Source organism: Mirounga leonina, unplaced genomic scaffold, assembly GCF_011800145.1.
Source record: "Mirounga leonina isolate KUSES-001 unplaced genomic scaffold, KU_Mleo_1.0 Mir_98, whole genome shotgun sequence".
NCBI classification, from domain to species: Eukaryota; Metazoa; Chordata; class Mammalia; order Carnivora; family Phocidae; genus Mirounga; species Mirounga leonina.
This window is the reverse complement of record NW_023270921.1, coordinates 5,067,270-5,086,765: the sequence shown is the minus strand read 5'-3', so window position 1 is coordinate 5,086,765 and position 19,496 is coordinate 5,067,270. Positions and strand designations below refer to the sequence as shown.

The following is a 19,496-nucleotide window of genomic DNA, read 5'->3' as shown; positions in this document are numbered from 1 at the left end:
CCTCGTTCATGTTTGAGCACCCAGCACATCACAGAGAACCTGGCACATAGCATGGCCCCAGTTTGAATGTATGAATGAGAGACAGAATAATTATTCTCATTTTGCAGGTGAAGGAAGAGACCCAGAGAAGGAAGTCACTTCTCAAGGTCACAGCCCATCCACAGAAGTGCTGGTGCTTGAACTCAGGAGTCCTGGCTCTCCTCACTTCTGTGCTGCCTATGAGGAGAGTTTTCTTGCCATTTCTGGGGAATATCATGCTGAGTCCTGGTACCCCCACCCAGGGAGGGTATCCAAGACAATCAGAGGCCCGGCTCTCAGTGGTAGCAGAACGCTCTTCTGGCTGCCACCCCGAAGACACTCACAGCCCGAGTCAGCATGACTCTAGCATGGGATGGCCTGGTCCCCCTCACTGTACAATCACACAGCATCCCTTGAGGCAGGTCCTTGAACGCCCTGCAATTACTCCCACTCTCCCAGGAGCCAGGAGGGAAGGAATGGGGATAATTAAGGAGGAGGGTGATAGGCCCTTCTTCATTACCAAAAATATCTCCCACTTCCTGCAGGCATCTCTGTGGTAGGTTTGATTGTGGCTTCTCTCGAATGATCACCAAGCTGTTCACCTCATCACTTAACCCTTGCAGCATTCTATGAAGTTCTGGCCAGAAGCAAGGCTTAGAAGATTCTGATACGCGAGGATGTGAGCTCCGGGAGGGCAGAGAACTTGCCAGACCGGCTCACTGCTACATCTCCGGTTGTTAAGGGAGCACTGGGCACACAGGCAGTGCTCAATAGGTATTTGTTGAATGAATGAATGAATTAAGAGCTTTCCATGTGTCATGAACTTATCATATTTTGTAGGGACTGTTAATAGCCTATTCTACCTAGTTACCAGGCTAGGTAACCGAGGTTCAGTGTTAAGAGACTTGCCCAAGGTAAAAAAATTTAGTAAGCAGTGGAGCCAGGATTCAAGGCACCAAATGGGGAGATTAGGATTGGGAATTCAAGCAGGGAGATAAAGATGTTGATTATTCTAGTGATGTGAGTGAGAGAATAGTTTCAACACTAGGAAATGTGTTTATCAGGAAAGGGGGAGAGAAATACCATGCAACGAATTTCCAAACTAAGTGCACAGTCCAGATTCTCTTGGTGATCAGGGTCCACGAAGACATCATGCAGTGTGCTGAGACTCTGGGGGACTTCCCAGCACATAACCCAGCGTCCTGCAGCAGAAGCGCTAGGGATCAGTGCTGATGAAAGAGGTAGGTCCAGTCCTTGTAGGGACGTAAGTAGCAGGCAGATCCCGGGTCCCAGGAGGTGAGGTGGAAAGAGCCCTGGGGTGGGTGTCATAAAGCCGGTTTGCCCCTAATGCTCTACCTCTCTCTGGGCCTCACAGTTCCCATCTATACAGTGAGCATTGTTACTTAATAGTCTAGGGTGACCTCTGGGACCCTTCCATCTCCAGTGCCTGTCTGACTGTACATATAAGTAGGTAGTTGTAAACTCAACAGCATCTTAGAAATGGTCACCTAGTCCATCCAACAGAGAATTCCCGCTCCAGCATTCCCAGTAGAAGGTATGAGATTCTCTTGACTATATTTAGGCCAGTGGTTCTCCACGGAGAACAATTTTGCCCCTGCCCCCCCCCCAGGGCAGATGTCTGGGATATTTTTGGTTGTCACGACTGGAAGGGTAGAGGCCAGGTATGCGACTAAATCCTGCGCAATGCCTAGGACAGTCCCTACACCAAAGACTTCTCTGGCCCGAAGTGTCGACGGCGGGAAGGCTGAGAAACCCTGATCTAGGCAAAAGCACGCATTGCAGGGTGAGGGACCTTGCGGCCGGGTCACTGCGGCTAGCACAAGCGTGACAGGGAGACACACTCTGTGACTGCTTCCCAGGCCTTCTGCCTTGTGGGGAAATGTGGAGGAGGGGCCCGCCTGTGGCTACTCAAACATCTGGGCATGCCTAATCACCCAGCAAGCCAACTAACCAGTCAACAGTGACCACCTGGAGAGGGAGTACTTAGTGGGGTCAACGTCGGGAGCAAAAGGTCTCCCAGAGAAGGCCAAGGACTCCACTGCAAGCTGGAGGGGACCGGGATGGAGGGAGTGTGTTAAGTTGTGGGTGGGGTCAGGGGCACCTGAGGGGGTCATGAAGTCGGTAGTGACCCACCTGGGGCTAGAATGGCAGGATTTCCAAACGAGGGCATGGGAGACTGGAGTGTGCCAGGACACAGGCAAACAAAGAGCAACAACAAGGACGCAGCAGGGCATGAGTTCGCTGTCTGCCCCTGCCCCCTGCTCTGCCTGACTTCTCACCTCATCTGCTCCCCAGCTACGGTCTCCCACGCCTGCTGTTTCCTTAGCCGCCTCAGAGCCTGGCAGATTCTGTCCCCTCAGGGGGCGTATCCCAGCCCACCCATCCTTTGGGTCCCAGCTCCTGGCCCTTCCTCAGGAATCTTCCTCGACATTCACCCCACACATTAAGTGCTCTCAGAGTCCCATACCTGCCCCCTTCATGAAGCTTATCACTATGGATGGTTATCTGTGGGATTCCTGACTGTGGGCCCCCCCACCCCGTGTGGGGCGGGGGCTGGAACTCACTAAGGACCCTGGGGCAGAGCCCGCACAAGGTAGCGTCTCAAGAAATGGTTGTTGAGTGGATGGAGAGGCAATTGCACTCGGGCTCTGACAGCTGAATGTTGGGTTTATTCAAGGCTGGAAATAGAAAGGCAGTCTGAGACCTCAGTGAGAGGGTCCTGAACGCTAGGCTGAAATGCCGGTACCTACAGTGGTGGGCAGCCAGGGGCCCTGAAGACAGGGATCCGCCGAGAACACTACAATGTCCTGGGAGGATGGACTGCGCTGAGGTTGGAGCCTAGAACAGAGCCTGGGGACTGAGTGGGAGATGGGCAAGAAGCCTGGGGCCAGAGGGCTGGGCCCTGGGAGGTGGCAGAGGGAGACCAGTCCCTCTTTGCTTCTTGGAGACTGCTGGTTCCCTTCCATTTCTTTTCGTGTACCCCAAGAGTCTGAGGGGAGACCCGAGCAGCAGCCTGTGGTGGCGCTCTGAGTTGTGGGGGGCGGGAGAGGGAGGTGGGGTAGGGGCTGTGATGCTGAGGACGTCCCGCAACACTCGCATCTTTGTGAGGTTCTCTGACCCCTTGGCCTGGTTCTGCTCCCACTCCCGCGCCCAGGCGGAGCCAGGGGAGTCTGCTCAGAGCCCTGCCCTGGAGGCAGGCCAGCTGAACAGCGGGTGGAGGCGCACAGGGACGGGAGGCAGATTACATGTCACTTCGTATTAGCCACACCGGCAACTTTCCCATACCACCCAGAGAGGGGCGAATTAATTGCAATTTTGAGGACAAGCCAAAAACAAAGATAACACCGAAATGAAGGAGATTGTATCTGCCTTTACAGACGCGGGTGGACAGCGATGCCTTCCAGAAGGTCAGGTTTGCTTACCTGTGAGGTACATCTCCTCTCCTTCCGTGAACATCTGGTGACAGCGGACGCACCGGGCACAGGTCGGGTGGTAGTGCTTCCCTCCTGCCTGTGGAAATAAGAAGAAGGAAGAGGAGGTCAGAGCTGGGGCTGCTGTGCACGGGGCAGGTTGGGCTTGAACATCTCCTAGGCACATTAGCGTTGCTGGTGACTTCATGACCCTAAGGTTGGTTGGGAGTCAACCTAGGGGAGTCCAGAACCATCTAAAAGCCCACCCAGGAAGCTTGGTGACTCCATACCATGGGTCCCCGAAGGCAGTTCAGGGGACTTCCCTGGACCCCTGCACTTCTATTTTGGCAGTGAAAGGACCCCTTGGAGGCCACTGGTCCCACCTCCTCATTTCTAGATGAGGAAACAATCTTGCTTTGAGGACACCCCAACATTTCCCCAAGAATGGGGCCCTTACCACTAGTGGTACCTGAGTGACTTTGAGTGGTACATGGACCTGGGATTTAGTAACATGGGATCAATGAAGAAAAGGACCTCCTTTTCACTCCTCTGCCAATTTTTCCATTTTAAAAAAATTTTATTCATTTGAATACACCCAACATGGGGCTTGAATTCACAACCCCGAGATAAAGAGTCATATGCTCTTCTGAGTCAGCCAGGCGCCCCCAATTCTTCTGGTTTTCTCAAGGAGAGAGTACCAGTTTGGTGCTACTGTGTCTTTAACATCTATCTGAAACTTACTAACCTACCTTTTTAAGAATGAGAATACGTTTGAGGCTTGGTGCCTCCACAAGCAGTAGAATCCAGTTAGAGCTATATCTGTGTGTATATACATATATATACGTATATATGTATATACGTATATATATGTATACATATATATATATGGTGACTGGCAATATAGCAAGTGATCTTGGTTTTCTTGTTACATTTTTTTTTTTTATTTGTAAGTGAGTCAACTTAAAGACAAATGAAAGTATTAAGTAAGAATTCATATACAAGGTCCATAGACATGGCAAAACTTCTGAGAGTGGCACGTGAAGGACAGGTTTTTAGGGCTTGGTGGACAAAAATGGGCCCCACAAAGGCAGGACCTGCTGGAGAGTCTCTAACCCTGAGGCTCCGGGCCTGCGATGGCAGCACCCCAGTACGTCTGCCCCATCCCCCACTCACCCCAGTCTGGTTTTGGCGAGCCCCTTGACTATTCCCACTTTCCTTTCCTACGACTACTTCAAATAGAAATGGAAATTATTTGCAGCTGCAAATTCTTCTATGGGGGAAGAGACAGGCTCAGAGAAGGTTATGCCTCTAGGTGTCACTGGAAACCAGGAGCAATAGCAGCTGGACCCGGGAGGGCAGGTCACCCGGGAGGGCAGGTCACCCGGGAGGACAGGTCATCCATGTAGCACTCACTTCCACGCTGACCGTTCTGACACCACAGTCCCAGCCCAGAGGACTTGGTATGCAGGGGTCCTTCAGTGGTGGTTCCAGACTCTCCATATGGAGGAACTCAGCTCAGCGATGGGGCTGGAAGGTGGGGCTTGTTTTGAAGGTACACCTGACCCTTGAACAACATGGGTTTGAACTGCGTTGGTCCACTTACAGGTGAGTATTTTTTTCAACAAATAGAGCACTGTAAATGTGTTTTCTTTACCTTATGATTTTCTTAATAGCATTTTCTTCTCCCTAGCTTACTTTATTGTAAGAATACTGTTATAGAATACATACATCACACAAATATGTGTTAATCGATGTTTATGTTATGGGTAAGGCTTCTAGTCAACAGTAGGGTATTAGTAGTTAAGTTTTTGGGGAGTCAAAATGATACATGGATTTTCAACTGTGTGGGGGTCAGTGCCCTGAACCCTACATTGTTTAAGAGTCAAGTGTATATTTTGCATGTTAGGGCAAGGTGAATTTGGGGGGATATGCCTGAGGAAAATTGATGGATATTGAGGGATTGTTAAAGGCCGCTTCCCAAGCCATCACTTGGTGGGATGCTAATGGGTTCCTTCCAATTCAAAAATTATAACTGAATAATGCTGAAGGCTTATTTCTGAATCTTTTTTGGGCATGGTGGATGGGTAGGCATGGGCTTGCCTATTCTGGAGATACTTGATTTATTCTAAGAAGTTAGCAAGAATGAAGAAAGGGCAGATTTTTCAAAAAATAACAAAAAATCTCCAGTGTTCCTTATTTCTGTCTGCTTTGTGTGGCTCCCACCAATGATAAAATGCCCTTTTCATCATCAAAGCAAACTGTGTTCAAACTTTGGAAGGAGCCTGCTATTTTCCCAAGCTGAGATGTCGTGGGACTGACTCTCTCCTACCATGACAGGGATAATCGGTTTAATTAGTAGCCTCTTCCTACTTTGTGTCTCTTTATCATTTCAATTATAGACCTGTTTTCCAGGGAGGCAACAGCGCCTCAGCAAAACCGAAGCTTGGCATCTTCCGAAATGCCACGCCCCATCACCCCACCCGGGCCGAGAGACGCCGCGCACCATCTTAGCGACAACTTGGAAGCAACTTGAGGGAGGGAGGCTGCCAGAGCAGCCGGCACCCAGCATAGTCAGCGAGGTAAGATGGGACACTCTGTTAAGAAACCGAAATCAAGAAAACAGTGCAGGAAAACGGGGCATATCGGAGAGGGCTGAGAACCAGAGTGAGGTCAGGAGAGGTGGTACTGGGCAGTGTTGTTCTCCTTGGAGAGGACACAGACTAGGAAGAAAGAAGTGTGACTGTCATTCAGCATGTTGAGCTCTGTCACTGAGGAAGTACTTGCGGGGTGGCCTAGGGAGGGAATGGGAAAGGGGAAATGGAATTTAATTACGTACCTATTGTGTCCCTGCAAATGTCCTGGGCCCTGTAGTGGGCAAGTGTTATTTTTGCCTGGCCAACATCCTTCTCCCTTCTTCCAGAAACAGCACCAGGCCTTACCTGAGTGGGACTACCCATTCTCCACATCAGTCTGTCTGGTTAAGTAGGGCTGACCCCACCAATAAGTATATTCCAACTCTATGGTCATAGTTATTGGTTTGGAGACTGGTCTGAGATTGTCCAGTGAGAGCCAGTCCTGGGCTGAGCTATGAGAAAAGAGAAGCTCCCCTTCCCCTGGGGGATGCTGTCTGATAGGATGTAAGCCTGGAGCGACTGGTGTCCAACTCTCCCATCATGGAGAGCCTTCCTGAGAATAAAGCCAACACAGGACAAACTGGAGCCAGGATGGCAGGATACTCCAAATGCATTCATTTGAGCACTGGATCCAGCTGCGCCCGAAGCAAGACCTCCCTCTGGGCTTTTTATTATGGGAGCTGATAAATTTCCTTTTTGGCCTGAGCCATTTGAATATAATTTCTGCACTTGCAACCAAAAAAGTCCTTACTACCTGTAAAGACACTCCTGTATGTGTCCTTTACTCTCACATGACTACCCTACTCATAAGACGTCTGACACTAGATGTGTGCGTGTGTGTGGTGGGGGGGTTGTTCCATAGCAAGCAATTTTCTGAGACACCAGCGGGGTGCCCTACCACTTAACTCAGTTCTGACACTATTTACCTGGAAAGAGCGTCAGACCCCACAGGTTAAGGGCTCAGGCTCACAAGGCTGCCCCTCCCCCACTTCAGATGCCAATCCCAAGTCCCAGGTTGTAACCTGTGCTTCTGGCTGACTGGCTATAAATTGGGGTTCCCATGACCCCCAGGCTGGGTTCGATAATTTGCTAGAATAGCTCACAGAACTCGGTGAAACACTTACATTTACTTAGGATAGAGATGAATATCCAGCTGGAGGAGATTTGTAGGACAAGGTGTGTGGGAAGAGGCTCGGAGCTTCCATGCCTTCTCCCCACACACCACTCTCCCAGAACCTCCATGTGTTCAGCATCCTGGAAGCTCTCCAGACCCCATCCTTTGGGGACTGTTATGGAAGCTTCATCTTATAGGTATGATCCACCATTACCTCAGTCTCCAGCCCCTGTCTCTCCCACTCTTGGCAGATGGGAGGTGGGGCTGAAAGTTCCAAGCTTCCAATCATGGCTTGGTCTTCCTGGTGATCAGCCCCCAACCTGAAGCTCTCCAGGAGCCCACCTAGAGTCCCCTCATTAGAACAAAAGATACTCTGATCACCCAGGAAATTCCAGGAAATTTAGGAACTCTGCGTCAGGAAGCCGAGTCAAAGACAAATATTAGAACAAAAGATGCTCCTAGTGCTCTTAACACTTAGGACATTGCAAAGGTTTTAGGAGCCCTGTGCTAGGAACTGGGGGCAGAGACCAATAAATATATTTATTTTCTATTATTTTACACTAACATATCCATCAGAAGTTGAATAATAGAATTCGCCATGGTAGATAAAGACTCCAAGTCTTGGAGAAAGTGACTTGCTTCAGGTTTCATGGCCAGAAGTGGTAAAATTGGAATCCAAGTCTGTTCTACTCCAACCATATAGCTCATCACATCATGTGACCTCAAAGACACCCCCCCCCGCCCCCTCCGAGTGGCTGAGAGCTGTGGGCACATGTATGGGATATAGGAGTCTGGAGTTCTAGATTTTAGTTCCCGCTTTACCAGAAACACTGTGTATGACCTTGGAAAAACATCACACGTCTTGGGGCTCACTTTTCTCATCTGTAAAATGAGGAGGGTTAACTAGTTAATAGCTAAAAGTCTCTTCCAGCGCTAAGAAAAAAAAAAAATCAATCAGTCCCCGATGCTAATGGAGCCTTGTACAAATGGAATCAATCGAAACCTGGTTACAACAGCAGCCCGAACGGAGGCTCCCATGATGCTAAAACACAGTAACACAAGGGAGAAGACAGCCACCGCAGACACAGTTTCAAAGCAGCTTGGAACTGCTGGGATGAATTCCCATCTGCAACCCTGCGTGTGATCCAAATTTCCTCCTTTTCCAAAGAAAAGTCTGCTTTGGGGCGCCTGGGTGGCTCAGTCCATTCGGTGTCTGCCTTGGGCTCGGGTCATGATCCCAGAGTCCCAGGATCAAGTCCCATCAAGTCCCACCTCAGGCCCCCTGATCAGTGGGGAGTCTGCTTCTCCCTCTGCCCATACCCTCGCTCATGCTCTCTCTCTCTCACTCTCTCTCTCAAATAAATAAATAAATAAATAAATAAATAAAATCTTTTTTAAAAAAGTCTGCTTTTATGATCTCTCATCCCATGGACCCTTTACCCCACGAGGATGCAGATGCCTATAACCCCTATAATCCTGCAGAGCTGAAACTGTCCTGAAGGTTACCTTCCCTCCCCCGTCACCAGCCTTTCCTCAGCCCACATAGTCCCCAACTGCTCTACAGAATCTGACCAACGTGGGCGGACCTCGCTCTCCTTTCTGAAGCGCTGTCCTCTTGTGGCCTGGCCCCCATTCTCCCCTCACAGCTCTTCCTCTTTCTCTGACAACTCCTCAGTATTCCCAAGCCCATAAGTAGTTATTCCCCAAGGCTGCCTTCAGCCCACTCTTCCCTCCCTCCCCCTCCCTCTCTTCCTCTCTCTCTCTTCCTCTGTTCCCCCCCACCCCCAATCCCGGTGACTGCCCTGGTGCTGACTCTTACGCAAATCCTAGCCTTTCTGAGATTATTCCTTCCACGCCTGAGCTGTGTTCCTGAGCTCTGCTCCACATTTCTGACTGCCTTCCTGAAACCTTCCCGGAATTTCAATCACAACCTGTCCCGAATGGAACTCACTGTGTTTCTGCCCAGATCAGCTTCTTTCCCTGCCACCCCCAGTTCCACAGAGAATAGCACCAGACTTCCTCTCATCCAGGCTTGATGCTTTGGTACAACTTCTGGCCTCTTTTCCTTCAGTCCTCATGTCTACCCGTGGCCCCACTGCAAAGCTATGGGAATTCCGCTCCCATCATGCGGGAGGCAGGTGGGTGCTCTGGCTGCTGCTACTATAGATCTTGAGTCCTGCCCGCGGTGTCATGGCCTCCTCGCTTGTCTCCCACTTCCAGTATCTTTCCTCCGAATGTAACCCATGTCCATCACGTCATCCATCTCTAAGGAGCAACTCTAAGGGGATCGCTCATGCTCAGTCTTTCCACAATGCCTGTTGCCCAGTGACTCCCATACAAACTCCTCACCCTGGAATGGGGGCCCTGGGAAACTGGGGCCAACACCCTAGCTGCGCTCCTGTGTCTTGCCTTCTCCTCCACACCTCACCCCTACTGCTCCCTGGAAAGCTTTAATGGTTTATCAGCTCTGTGCCTTTGTCTTATTCTCTCTGACTCCCTACAATCTTACCACGTTGCTCCTCGGTTTAAAACTCTCCAATACCTTTCCATTGCACTTACTACAAAATCCAAACTCCTAGACGGCTACAAAGCTCTATGTGGTATGCGCTGTGTGATAGACCATCCTCCCTGAACCCCAGTTTACATAATTCAGCCACACTGGCTTTTTTTCTCTGTTCCCTGAATGGGTCAAGCTCTCTTCTTCCTTTAGGGCATCAGAACACAGCCTCCTTCTCATCCTCGGGGCTCAGCTTCAGTCCATCTCCTGGGCTCCTCCTTCCCTGGTTACAACACTCTCTCCTGCTGGGCCCACATGTGGCTGCAGAATCCTTCTCAACACAGGGCTGACTGCAGGTGACCACCACCAACTGGACAGCTTTGACACAATTAATGATTTTGCTCGCAAGAGCTGCCCCAGTCTGCCGTCCCCCAGCCACTGTCAGAAGGGAAAACTGAGGCCTAGGGAGGCAAAGACACTCACCCCAAATGTGAGCATGAGTTAGCAGTTGAGTCAATATCCGAACCCAATTGTTCCTGGTCTTAGGCTATTGTCTGTCCTCTGCACCAGACTCTTTCCTGTTTTTAATTCCTCAAGGTGGGTGGTCCCAAAGCATAGGAAGACAGCTTTCTGGGCCCACAGGGTGTGGGAAGGAAGGCCAGGAAGGGCGACACACAGGGAGCTGGGGCAGGGGCTCAGAAAGGGTGCCGCGGGTTGCTTGTTACTGGCAGAGCTAGCTGTGCATCGGAGGCAGGGGAGAGCTGTTGCCATGGCGATGGACCAGCCAAAGCAGGGCGCAGGGAGCAAGCTGCTAGACAAGCTGGTTCTTAAATCAGCACATTACCGAATGCTTAAAAAATTAAAAATGGCTTCCATCCTTTAGCAAGGTTGGGAAGAAAACCATAATTGTCCCTCCCCAGTAATCTATCTGGGTCGGAGTCCAGAGAAGCCACTGATATTCCCAGCACAGCATTTTTGGAGCCAGGAATAATTTATTTTTTTTAAAGATTTTATTTATTTATTTATTAGAGAGCGAGCGAGAGAGAAACAGCATGAGAGAGGAGAGGGTCAGAGGGAGAAGCAGGCTCCCCGCTGAGCCGGGAGCCCGATGTGGGACTCAATCCCAGGACCCTGGGATCATGACCTGAGCCGAAGGCAGTCGCTTAACCAACTGAGCCACCCAGGCGCCCGAGCCAGGAATTATTTTGTCCAGCTTCTCATTTTAGGGGTGTCCGAAGACGCAAAGTTATCCGCTCAAGTCATGTAGCAAGCTAAGCTGAGGTCAAGGCAGCAGGGGAGGGGGGATGCTATGGACGAGGGGTCCTCAGTGACGCCCTTTTGGAGTCACAGGCCACCCTGTGCAAACATCTTCACAGTTACTTGGACCCACTCACCTCCAAGACCCTGCCGCTGATGTATCGGTCACAAGTCTCGCATTTAATGCCAAACTGGGAGTGGTAGTCGGACTCGCAGTACGGAATGCCATCCCTGCAAGAGGAAATCCACACAGGGAGAGGAAGTTGGGGGGGGTGGTCCATGGGGGGTGTCACATGTGAGTTCCTGAACCCGCAGCCAGTGGTGACTGGACCAAGATTAGAAACACTTGGGGAGTTTGTTAAAAATGCAAACTCCCCAGACACCCCTCAGATCTATGGAATCAGAGATCCCCTGGGAGGGGGGCCCAGGAATCTGCCTCTTGGCAAACTCCCCAAGTGCACCTGGGAGCCACTGGTCTGGGCTGCTGGCCATGGATATCCCTTTTCTGTTCCCCTTTCTATTTTTCCCCCACAAGTTCTCCAGACCCACTTTCTTCTCTTTATCCCAAAGGGTTCTTGTAAAAATGTATTGTAAAAATGTATGAAGTTTTATTTTATTTAGAATGGGTAGTATTTGCATTTGGCACATTACAAAGGCATAAAGGGAAAAGTCTTTTCCTTCCTCCCAGCCCCTTCCAGGAAGTCATCAATGGGGTCAATTTTTGTGCAGAGCCTTCAGGGGTCCTCATCTGATAAAAGATTTTACCTGTAGTGAGGGAATCATCTGACTGTGCTCTCGGGTCAGGCGATAAGTGGAACCTACCCTAACCACTTCCGATGTGTTTCATTTTCACCCGGTGCTTCCAACTTATCAGGCAGTAATAAGATTATTGTGAATTATTCTTACACTACTTTCTGCTACTGATAGCCACGGATGCTGATTTCTCGGTGTGGCAGGCTCTCTGATGGTGTTTCACATAGAGGATTTCACTGAATCCTTACGGCAGCCCTGTGAGGTCAGAACTATCAGTCTCCCCATCGTGTTGATGAGAAAACTCAACTCAGAGGACCTGAAGCTGGATTCAAACCCACGCGGTCTGGGTCCTCCCCGAGGTGGTCCTGCGGCCGGAAGGACATGGCTGCCGTGTGCCCCGGGGCTCAGGCTCAGTGCCTGGCCTCTAGTGAGCACACCGCAAATGGCAGCCAGAGGAATCTCCATGATTGCGGAGAGGGGTCTTCAAGGAGGACATGGAGGTAGCTGGGGACGTCAGACAGCTCACCCCAGCTCTGGGCCCTGCCTGGCTCTAAGGACCAGATCTGACGACACGGCTCTGTGCTGCTAATGAGCCCAGGAGGAGAGAGGGACACTTCCCCCATTTTTGGGTGCAACAGAACCAGCTGACGCAGAGAGGCCTGAAGGACAGGCATGCAGTTGTTTCATCTCCAAGTTGTTGCCATGCTGGGCTTGCTGGGAGCCCAGCCTGTGTGGCAGGGAGCGTGTGTTCTCTTGAGGGGGAGGGAGCAGTGACGACCAATGCCCAGTAAGGCCAGCGGTCAGACTGTTGTTGGAAGGCCCCCGAGACAAGCCTCCTCCCACCCCTGCCAACACTTCCACACTCCGTGGGTGTGGGAGGGTGACTTTGCAGGGGGACAAAGTCATTTGTCAGGAGGTGGGTACAGTGCGCCAGCAACATTTGTGTATAAATGCCAACCCCACCTCGTTTGGACCCATGGATTGGGAGGCCTTGGGGAATTTGAAATATCCATGATTCTAAAAAGAGGCAGATGGTCAAATTAGTATTGACTAGACACTTACTAGTATGATGTCTGAGCCTTTGCACCACCCTACGAGGTAGGTCTGCTCATCCCTGTTTTTATAAACAAGGACATAAACTCAGAGAAGTTAGTCCTTTGCCAAGGTCACGGAGGCTGGGCTTCTAACCCAGGCATCAATGCCAGAGGCAGTGCCTCTAAGTGCCCGCCACTCTGCCAGCAGCCAGATGAAGAGCCCAGAGCCAGGCTGCAGAGGCCTTAGGTGGAATGGGCAATGGGGGTTGGGCCTTCCTGAGAGGAGCTCTTTTGAGCAAACCCTACACCCCTGACTTAGGCTCACAGACTCAAGGACTCAGGCTGGTGACTCACTAAGGGCACTTCTTATTTGGCAGGCTCGGAGGGAAATGCCAAGCTCCTACTAACATGGCATTCAAAGCTCTCGGTGATGTGACCTCAGCTCACTTCTGCAGCCTTGGACCCTGCTTCACCCGCGCACACGTCTGAGCCCTGGCCAACAAGATGGATGTGTCAGGCACCAGCTTGCCCTTGCCCAGGCTGGGCCTTCTGCCTACAAACTTTCCTTCTTTGCATTTTCAAATCTTACCCTCATTTTCAAGGTCTGGCTCAAATAGGGCTATCTTCTGTGAAGGTCTCCCAGATTCCAGATTTCACTCCCTGCTAGTTAGAAGTGCTCCCTTCTTTCTCAGAATATTCGCAGACTGTCACTTGGACCTCTGACCCAGACAGTGCTGTCTGGTGGCATCCATGTCCCCTTTCTGCCCATAGCCTCTCCTGGTTTTCCTTCCCACTCACAGTAACTGTGGGTCACAGAGGGCTGCTCTCTGGCTCTAGGATTCACATCCTCCTGGCCAGTGATTGGTCAGGAATGGGAGTGTGACCCAAGCCAAAGCAGAGGTAGCCATGGGACTCTCGCTGGGGTCCTTGGGAAAGAGGCCTCCGTCTCTCTGCCGGGCTTGCTATGCTGGTAGAATGAAACCCTGGAATTGCCGGTGATCATCTATGCTACCCTTTGGGGAGGGCTTGTTTGAGAATAAACCCAACACAGGGGAAGGGAGAGCTGAGAGAGAAGGGGAGGGGGAGAGAGAGAGAGAGACTTCTGCAGTGCCAGTAACCTCTTTGAGCCCCTGGATTCAGCCGTGCTGGAAGTCAGTAGGCCTCTGGCCTTCCTATTTCTGAGTCAATAAACTCATTTTTGCTTAAGTGAATTTGAATGGGGTTTTCTGTCGCTTGTGATCTAAAGGGTCTTAAAGAACAAAACTCTTGTGCTCCCTATCACATAACTCCTAGTGCCATAATTCTTTATGTATCTAGTTTATCTCCCTTATTAGACTATCATTCTCCTGACAGCAAACTCCATAAATGCTACAGCTTTACGCGCTCACCACGTCCTAGCAGTGGGTCAGCATGCCGCCTCAGCAGTGTCTGGGTCATAAAACATCAACGCTGTGAGGGGCTGTGGCCATCACTTCTTTTACATACTTGAGTATGGGCATGTGGTCATTAGGGTCTAGTGGCAAGGCGGGGGGTTTGTCTGGTGAGGCTCTGTGCAGCCACTGGGGATGGAGCCCTCTGCTGATGGCTTCAGGTGTCCGTTGTATCTTATCTCAACTCAATTCATTCAACAACTGTATTGTTGGCCAGGGGTTGGGCATGCGCTGAAGGCCGCAGCGGGTCAAACAGAGGGCCCACCTCGGCGAGGACAGACATTAAATACCATCATGGAGCAAGTTACTCACTTCCTCAAGCCTCAGTTTTTACAGCTTTTAAAATGGGGATGGACGCCTCACAGGGGGAGTTGTGAGGTTTAATGCGATAACCCATACACAGCCATTAGTATATCCTTTGTACGTAATAAAAACTCGGTAAATGGTAGCTGGTATTATTATCATTATCAAAAAAGTTAACATGGATGAGTGTATGACTGCAAACGGTGTTAGCCTGTGTGAAGGGAACAAACAGGGCCCCGTGAGGGCTGGTGTTGGGGGAGCGGAGGTGGCCCGGGACGGTATGAGACCGCCTGGGGAGAGCAGGTCCCCTAATGTAGATTCCTGCATTCCACCTAATGCAGGAGTCTACAGCATTCTTGACTGCTTGACCAAGACCAGAGGGAGGGGAGGAGCGAACGCATCCAGGAGCAGGAAGAGCATCCCGGGCAGAGGAGGCCGCGTGGAAGGGCCCAGGGGTTGGGGAGGTGCGGTCTGTGGCTGTGGGAGGGTGGCGGCCGGAGGCAAGTGGAAGGAGGTGGCCTGGGAGATTCCGGTGCGGGCCCCCTGGGGCAGGCCGCTAGAATGCGGGGGTCCCGGAAGCCGGGCGGGGATGGGGGAGACACCCACTTGCTGATGTACTCCCCGGTGAGAATGACACTGCAGGTCTGGCACTTGAAGCAGCTGACGTGCCATTGCTTGTCCAGCGCAAGGAGCGACTGGCCGTGCTTGATCTCCTCCTTGCACCCAGCGCAGTCTGCAAAGACAAGAGGATGCCACTGAGCAGAACATCCTGGGCCGCCTGCCCACTGCTATCGTCTCAGTCTAAGTGAAGGAAACCCCTCCCTGAGAACCAGCTTTCCCACAGCAGCTCCCACCCTGGCACGGACACCTGCCCGGAGCTCTGCCAGGTGAAAGCAAAGCCCCCCGCCCCTCCTCCCCGGAGCTCTGGCTTCTGCACAGGAGGTCTTGGTGTGAGGGAGAAGGAAAGACATGGCGGGACTCCCCCAGAAAATTCCCTGTCATCCTGACCGATGTTTATCGCACGCAGACAGACCCTGCACCGATTCTCGCGGGCCCTCCAACAGCTAACTAAGCAGGCTACTGTCCGTGCCCTGGGGACTGCACCACCAGCGGCACCTCGGAGTCTGCAGGTGTGCAGCATCTCAGACCCGTCCAGACCTACTGAACTTCACCTAAATCCCCAAGCACAGTCAAGTCTGAGAAGCACTGCTACAGGGGAGGAGCTTAGGATCTAATTTTTCCTACCCTCGGGCTGTATGCTCCATGGCAAGGACCCTGTCTGGGTTTTGTGGTTAAATCTATTCTCTTGCCTTGTGCTGTGCTCAACACATAGTAGGAACTCAGATCATATTTGCTGGATGAGTATAAAGGAGTGGGCCTCATAGTACCGAGGAAAGGGACAGAGTTTACCGTGCCTGCCCCCTCCCCAACATGCTTATAATATGCCAAACATTTTCCTCCAAGGATTAGAGAATCTGGTAAGACCGTCCCAAACCAGAGGGCTGTTCTCACTCCCCATCCTCATCACCCTGGAACGCGCACCAGGGCCACAGAACGTGGGGGTGGGGCATCTGCTTCTTGCTCAATCGTGTCTGGGGAAGGGCAGGAAATGGAGCCAGCATCCAAGGTACTTGGGAGATGCTGGGAATTCAGGCCTACCCAACCGGATGGCCCACTCTGGAGGAGGAAAGGGTCATGGGACAAAGTTTACCAGAGGACAAGCCTCTCTATGGGCGCCACAAGACAGATGCATACTTTGCAGCAGTGGGGAGAAGAGAAACTGCATATCAAGTTGGGAGAGCCTGGCTGGAAGCCCTCATGTCCAGCTGGGAGCCAGGCCTGGGAGAGAAGATGATGTGTCCGCCTGTCGAGGAAGGGGGTGTGCCCAGCCAACTGTGGGGAGGGTCTGGGCCCTGATGAAGTGCTTGGACGAGGCAACTCCCACAGTTCCCGCCTCTTGGCTCCCTAGAGCCTTTCTAACATCCCTTAGCACAGGCTGGGGGATGGAAGGTAGCCGATTGCAAAATGCCTCAAGCCCCAGGCCTTCAGATGGGGGTTGGGAGAATAGTTTTGGGATTCCTTCTCCTTCCTCACTCCTGGAAAAATTCTAACCATCTCCATCCCGGTAATCATAGGCTTTAGAATGTAATGTAATGCCTGAGACGTCAGGCACCCCCCTCTCCTTTTATAGAAGTGACTTGCCCATGCTCAGCATAGAAGAACCTGAGGGCTCAGGGGTCAAATACTGAACCACAAATACTGAACTTGTGTCTGTTGGCCTCCTTGATAGGGTTAAATAATTCCACAGGGGCTCAGAGTTCCCAGAGCACTTGGTCACAGTCCCACCTAATGCAGGAATCTACAGCATTCTTGACTGCTTGATTGCCTCCAGGGGGAGGAAGCTCACCCCCTTTTGAGGAAGCCCACTTTGCCTTTGGACAGGCATAATTGTCATGAGTGCCTTTTTAATTTTTTTTTCATTTTCATTTTTAAAAATATGTATCACAAAAAGGTTTATTCTTTTTTGTTTTGTTTTGTAACTCCATTTTTAATTTCCTATCTGATTTTTTTTTTATTACAGTATAGTTGACACCCAATGTTATATCGGTCTCGGGCATACAACATAGTGATTCAACAACTCTATACCTTATGCTGTGCTCAGCACAAGTGTAGCTCCCATCTGTCCCCACACACCGCTATTAGGGTATCATTGACCATAGTCCCCACGCTGTGCCCTTCATCCCCGTGACCTACCCACTGCATAACTGGAAGCCTGTGCCTCCCACTCTCCTTCACCAACTTTTGTCCATCCCTCTTCCCCTTCAGATCTGGCAACCATCAGTTTGTTCTCTGTATTTATGGGTCTCTTTCTGCTTTTTTGGTTTGTTTGTTCATTTGTTTTGTTTTTGAGATTCTACATACAAGTGAAATCATACAGTATTTGTCTTTCTCTGTCTGACTTATTTCACTTAGCATTATACCCTCTAGGTCCATCCATGTTGTTGTTGCAAATGGCCATATTTCATTCTTTTTTGTGACTGGGTAATATTCCATGGTATATATATGCCACATCTTTATCCATTCATCAATCGATGGATACTTGGGTTACTTCCATATCTTGGCTATTGTAAACAATACTGCAGTAAACATAGGGGTGCATATATCTTTTTAAATTAGTGTTTTTGTTTTCTTTGGGAAAATACCCAACAGTGGAATTGATGGATTATATGGTATTTCTACTTTTAATTTTTTGAGGAACCTTCATACTGTTTCCCACAGGGGCTGCACCAATCCACATCCTCACCAACACTTGTCATGACTGCCTTTTTTTTTTTTTCTTGGAGAGGGAGAGAGCGTGTGTGAGTGGGGTGGGGAGGGGTAGAGGGAGAAGGAGAGAGAATCCCAAGCAAGCTCCATGATGGGTGTGGGATTTGATCTCACGACCCTGAGATCATGGCCTGAGCTGAAATTAAGAGTCAGACGCTTAACTGACAGAGCCATTCAGGCGCTCCATGACTGCCTTCTTTATATGGTGCTGAGACCTGACTCCTTGTGATGCCCCTTATTTTATGCAATAAGAATAACCTACCTCTTTTGCCTCCTGACATTTCCTTCAAATATTTAAAGACAACTACAGTTTCTCTCTTCTCCCTCCTTTCTTACACGTCACTTTTCCTTGCTTGATGTGGGGTCATCCACTGATCAACTTCACTTGTCGACCCCGTGGAGCTAGGTATATTAGGGCCAACAACACAATTCCCTACCTCTTCAATACATCTCATTTGAAGAGCTGCATCCTTTTGTGGTGCACATTCTAGTAATGAGTTCCATCTGCTTAAGTTGCAGTGATGCGTCTGGGATGGACTTGGCACCTTGGGTTAAAATTCAGGAGGCAGTACAATGTCGTGGTTAGAGGCTGGGCTGGGAGGACAGAGTGAAGGGTGAGAGGCTGGCTGAGGGCAGAATCCCAGCTCCCTTGCTTACTAGTTGTGTGACCGCTAAGCCCCTGTTTCCTCATCTGAATATCTTCCTTACAACACTGGTGTGAAGATGTACTATCATCAGGCCTGTAAGGACTCAACACACGAGCTCAACAAATGGTCGCTGTCATTCTTATTTCACGTTCTTGTGTTTTTAACCCATATTCTGTGCACTGTCCCACCTCTGATCTGAGGCTAGAAGAATATTCCTGTTGCTGGGAAGGCCTGCGGATGAGGATTCTGGGATGCCTCCTCCACGTGGTTTTTCTTTTCATGGCATACTGCGGGTCCTCCATTGTACTGGCCTCAGATTGATCAGGACCCTTTTCTCCCTCTTCTTCCTGCTTTCGGCCTTGACCTCTGGTGGAGCTTCAGGCATCCACCCAGGAGCCCGTGAGTCTAGTACAACAAACAGGCACGGTAGGAAAGCTACACTCTGCCCCGTGCTGGTTGCTGTGCAGCCAGCTGTCCGCTCCTCATATGTTCCTCTCTATTCCAGAATTACAACCTTCAGCTGGCAGAAAGTACGATGTCACCACCTGTTCCCCCAAATCCCTCAGTTTACTGAGGTCTCTAGAGACTCCAGGCAGCCATTTTTAGTTTTTCTTGACTGTGTCACGCATTCCATTTAGATCAACGAAAATGAGTGGGTTTTGTGAGTCATAGCAGGATCCCTTCCTTGCTTTAGATAACTAATGCAGGAAGACGGGCCCCTGCCCAATTAGCAAGTCATGTCTCTGGTATAGGGTGTGAAGGTAGAATAGGCTCCAGGGCCAGACTGCCTGGGCCCACATTCCAGTTTCATTACTTACTCTCTGTGTGACTCTGGGCAAGTTATTTATACTCTTTGGGTCTCAGTTTTTCTCATCTATAAAACAGTTACTTGGTAGTGACAGTTGTGATGGTGATGGTGGTGGTGTGGTGACAGTTGTGATGGTAATGGTGGTGGTGACAGTTGTGATGGTAATGGTGGTGGTGTGGTGACAGTTGTGATAGTGATGGTGGTGGTGTGGTGACAGTTGTGATGGTCGTGACAGTTGTGATGG

At 50.5% G+C, this 19,496-nt stretch overlaps 1 protein-coding gene across 7 annotated transcripts in view; it reads right to left on the bottom strand.

Annotated features, from left to right (window-relative positions):
* The window catches only part of LOC118006626 (actin-binding LIM protein 3), a 105,497-nt gene that overhangs the window by 33,779 nt on the left and 52,222 nt on the right, over window positions 1-19,496 (bottom strand). For all 7 annotated transcript variants that reach the window (XM_034999346.1, XM_034999339.1, XM_034999340.1 and 4 more), the window contains 3 exons: window positions 15,077-15,203; window positions 11,088-11,181; window positions 3,462-3,549 (listed from right to left, as the gene is read on the bottom strand). In XM_034999346.1, the coding sequence (XP_034855237.1) occupies window positions 3,462-3,549; window positions 11,088-11,181; window positions 15,077-15,203 (309 nt within the window). The remainder of the gene's footprint in view (window positions 1-3,461; window positions 3,550-11,087; window positions 11,182-15,076; window positions 15,204-19,496) is intronic.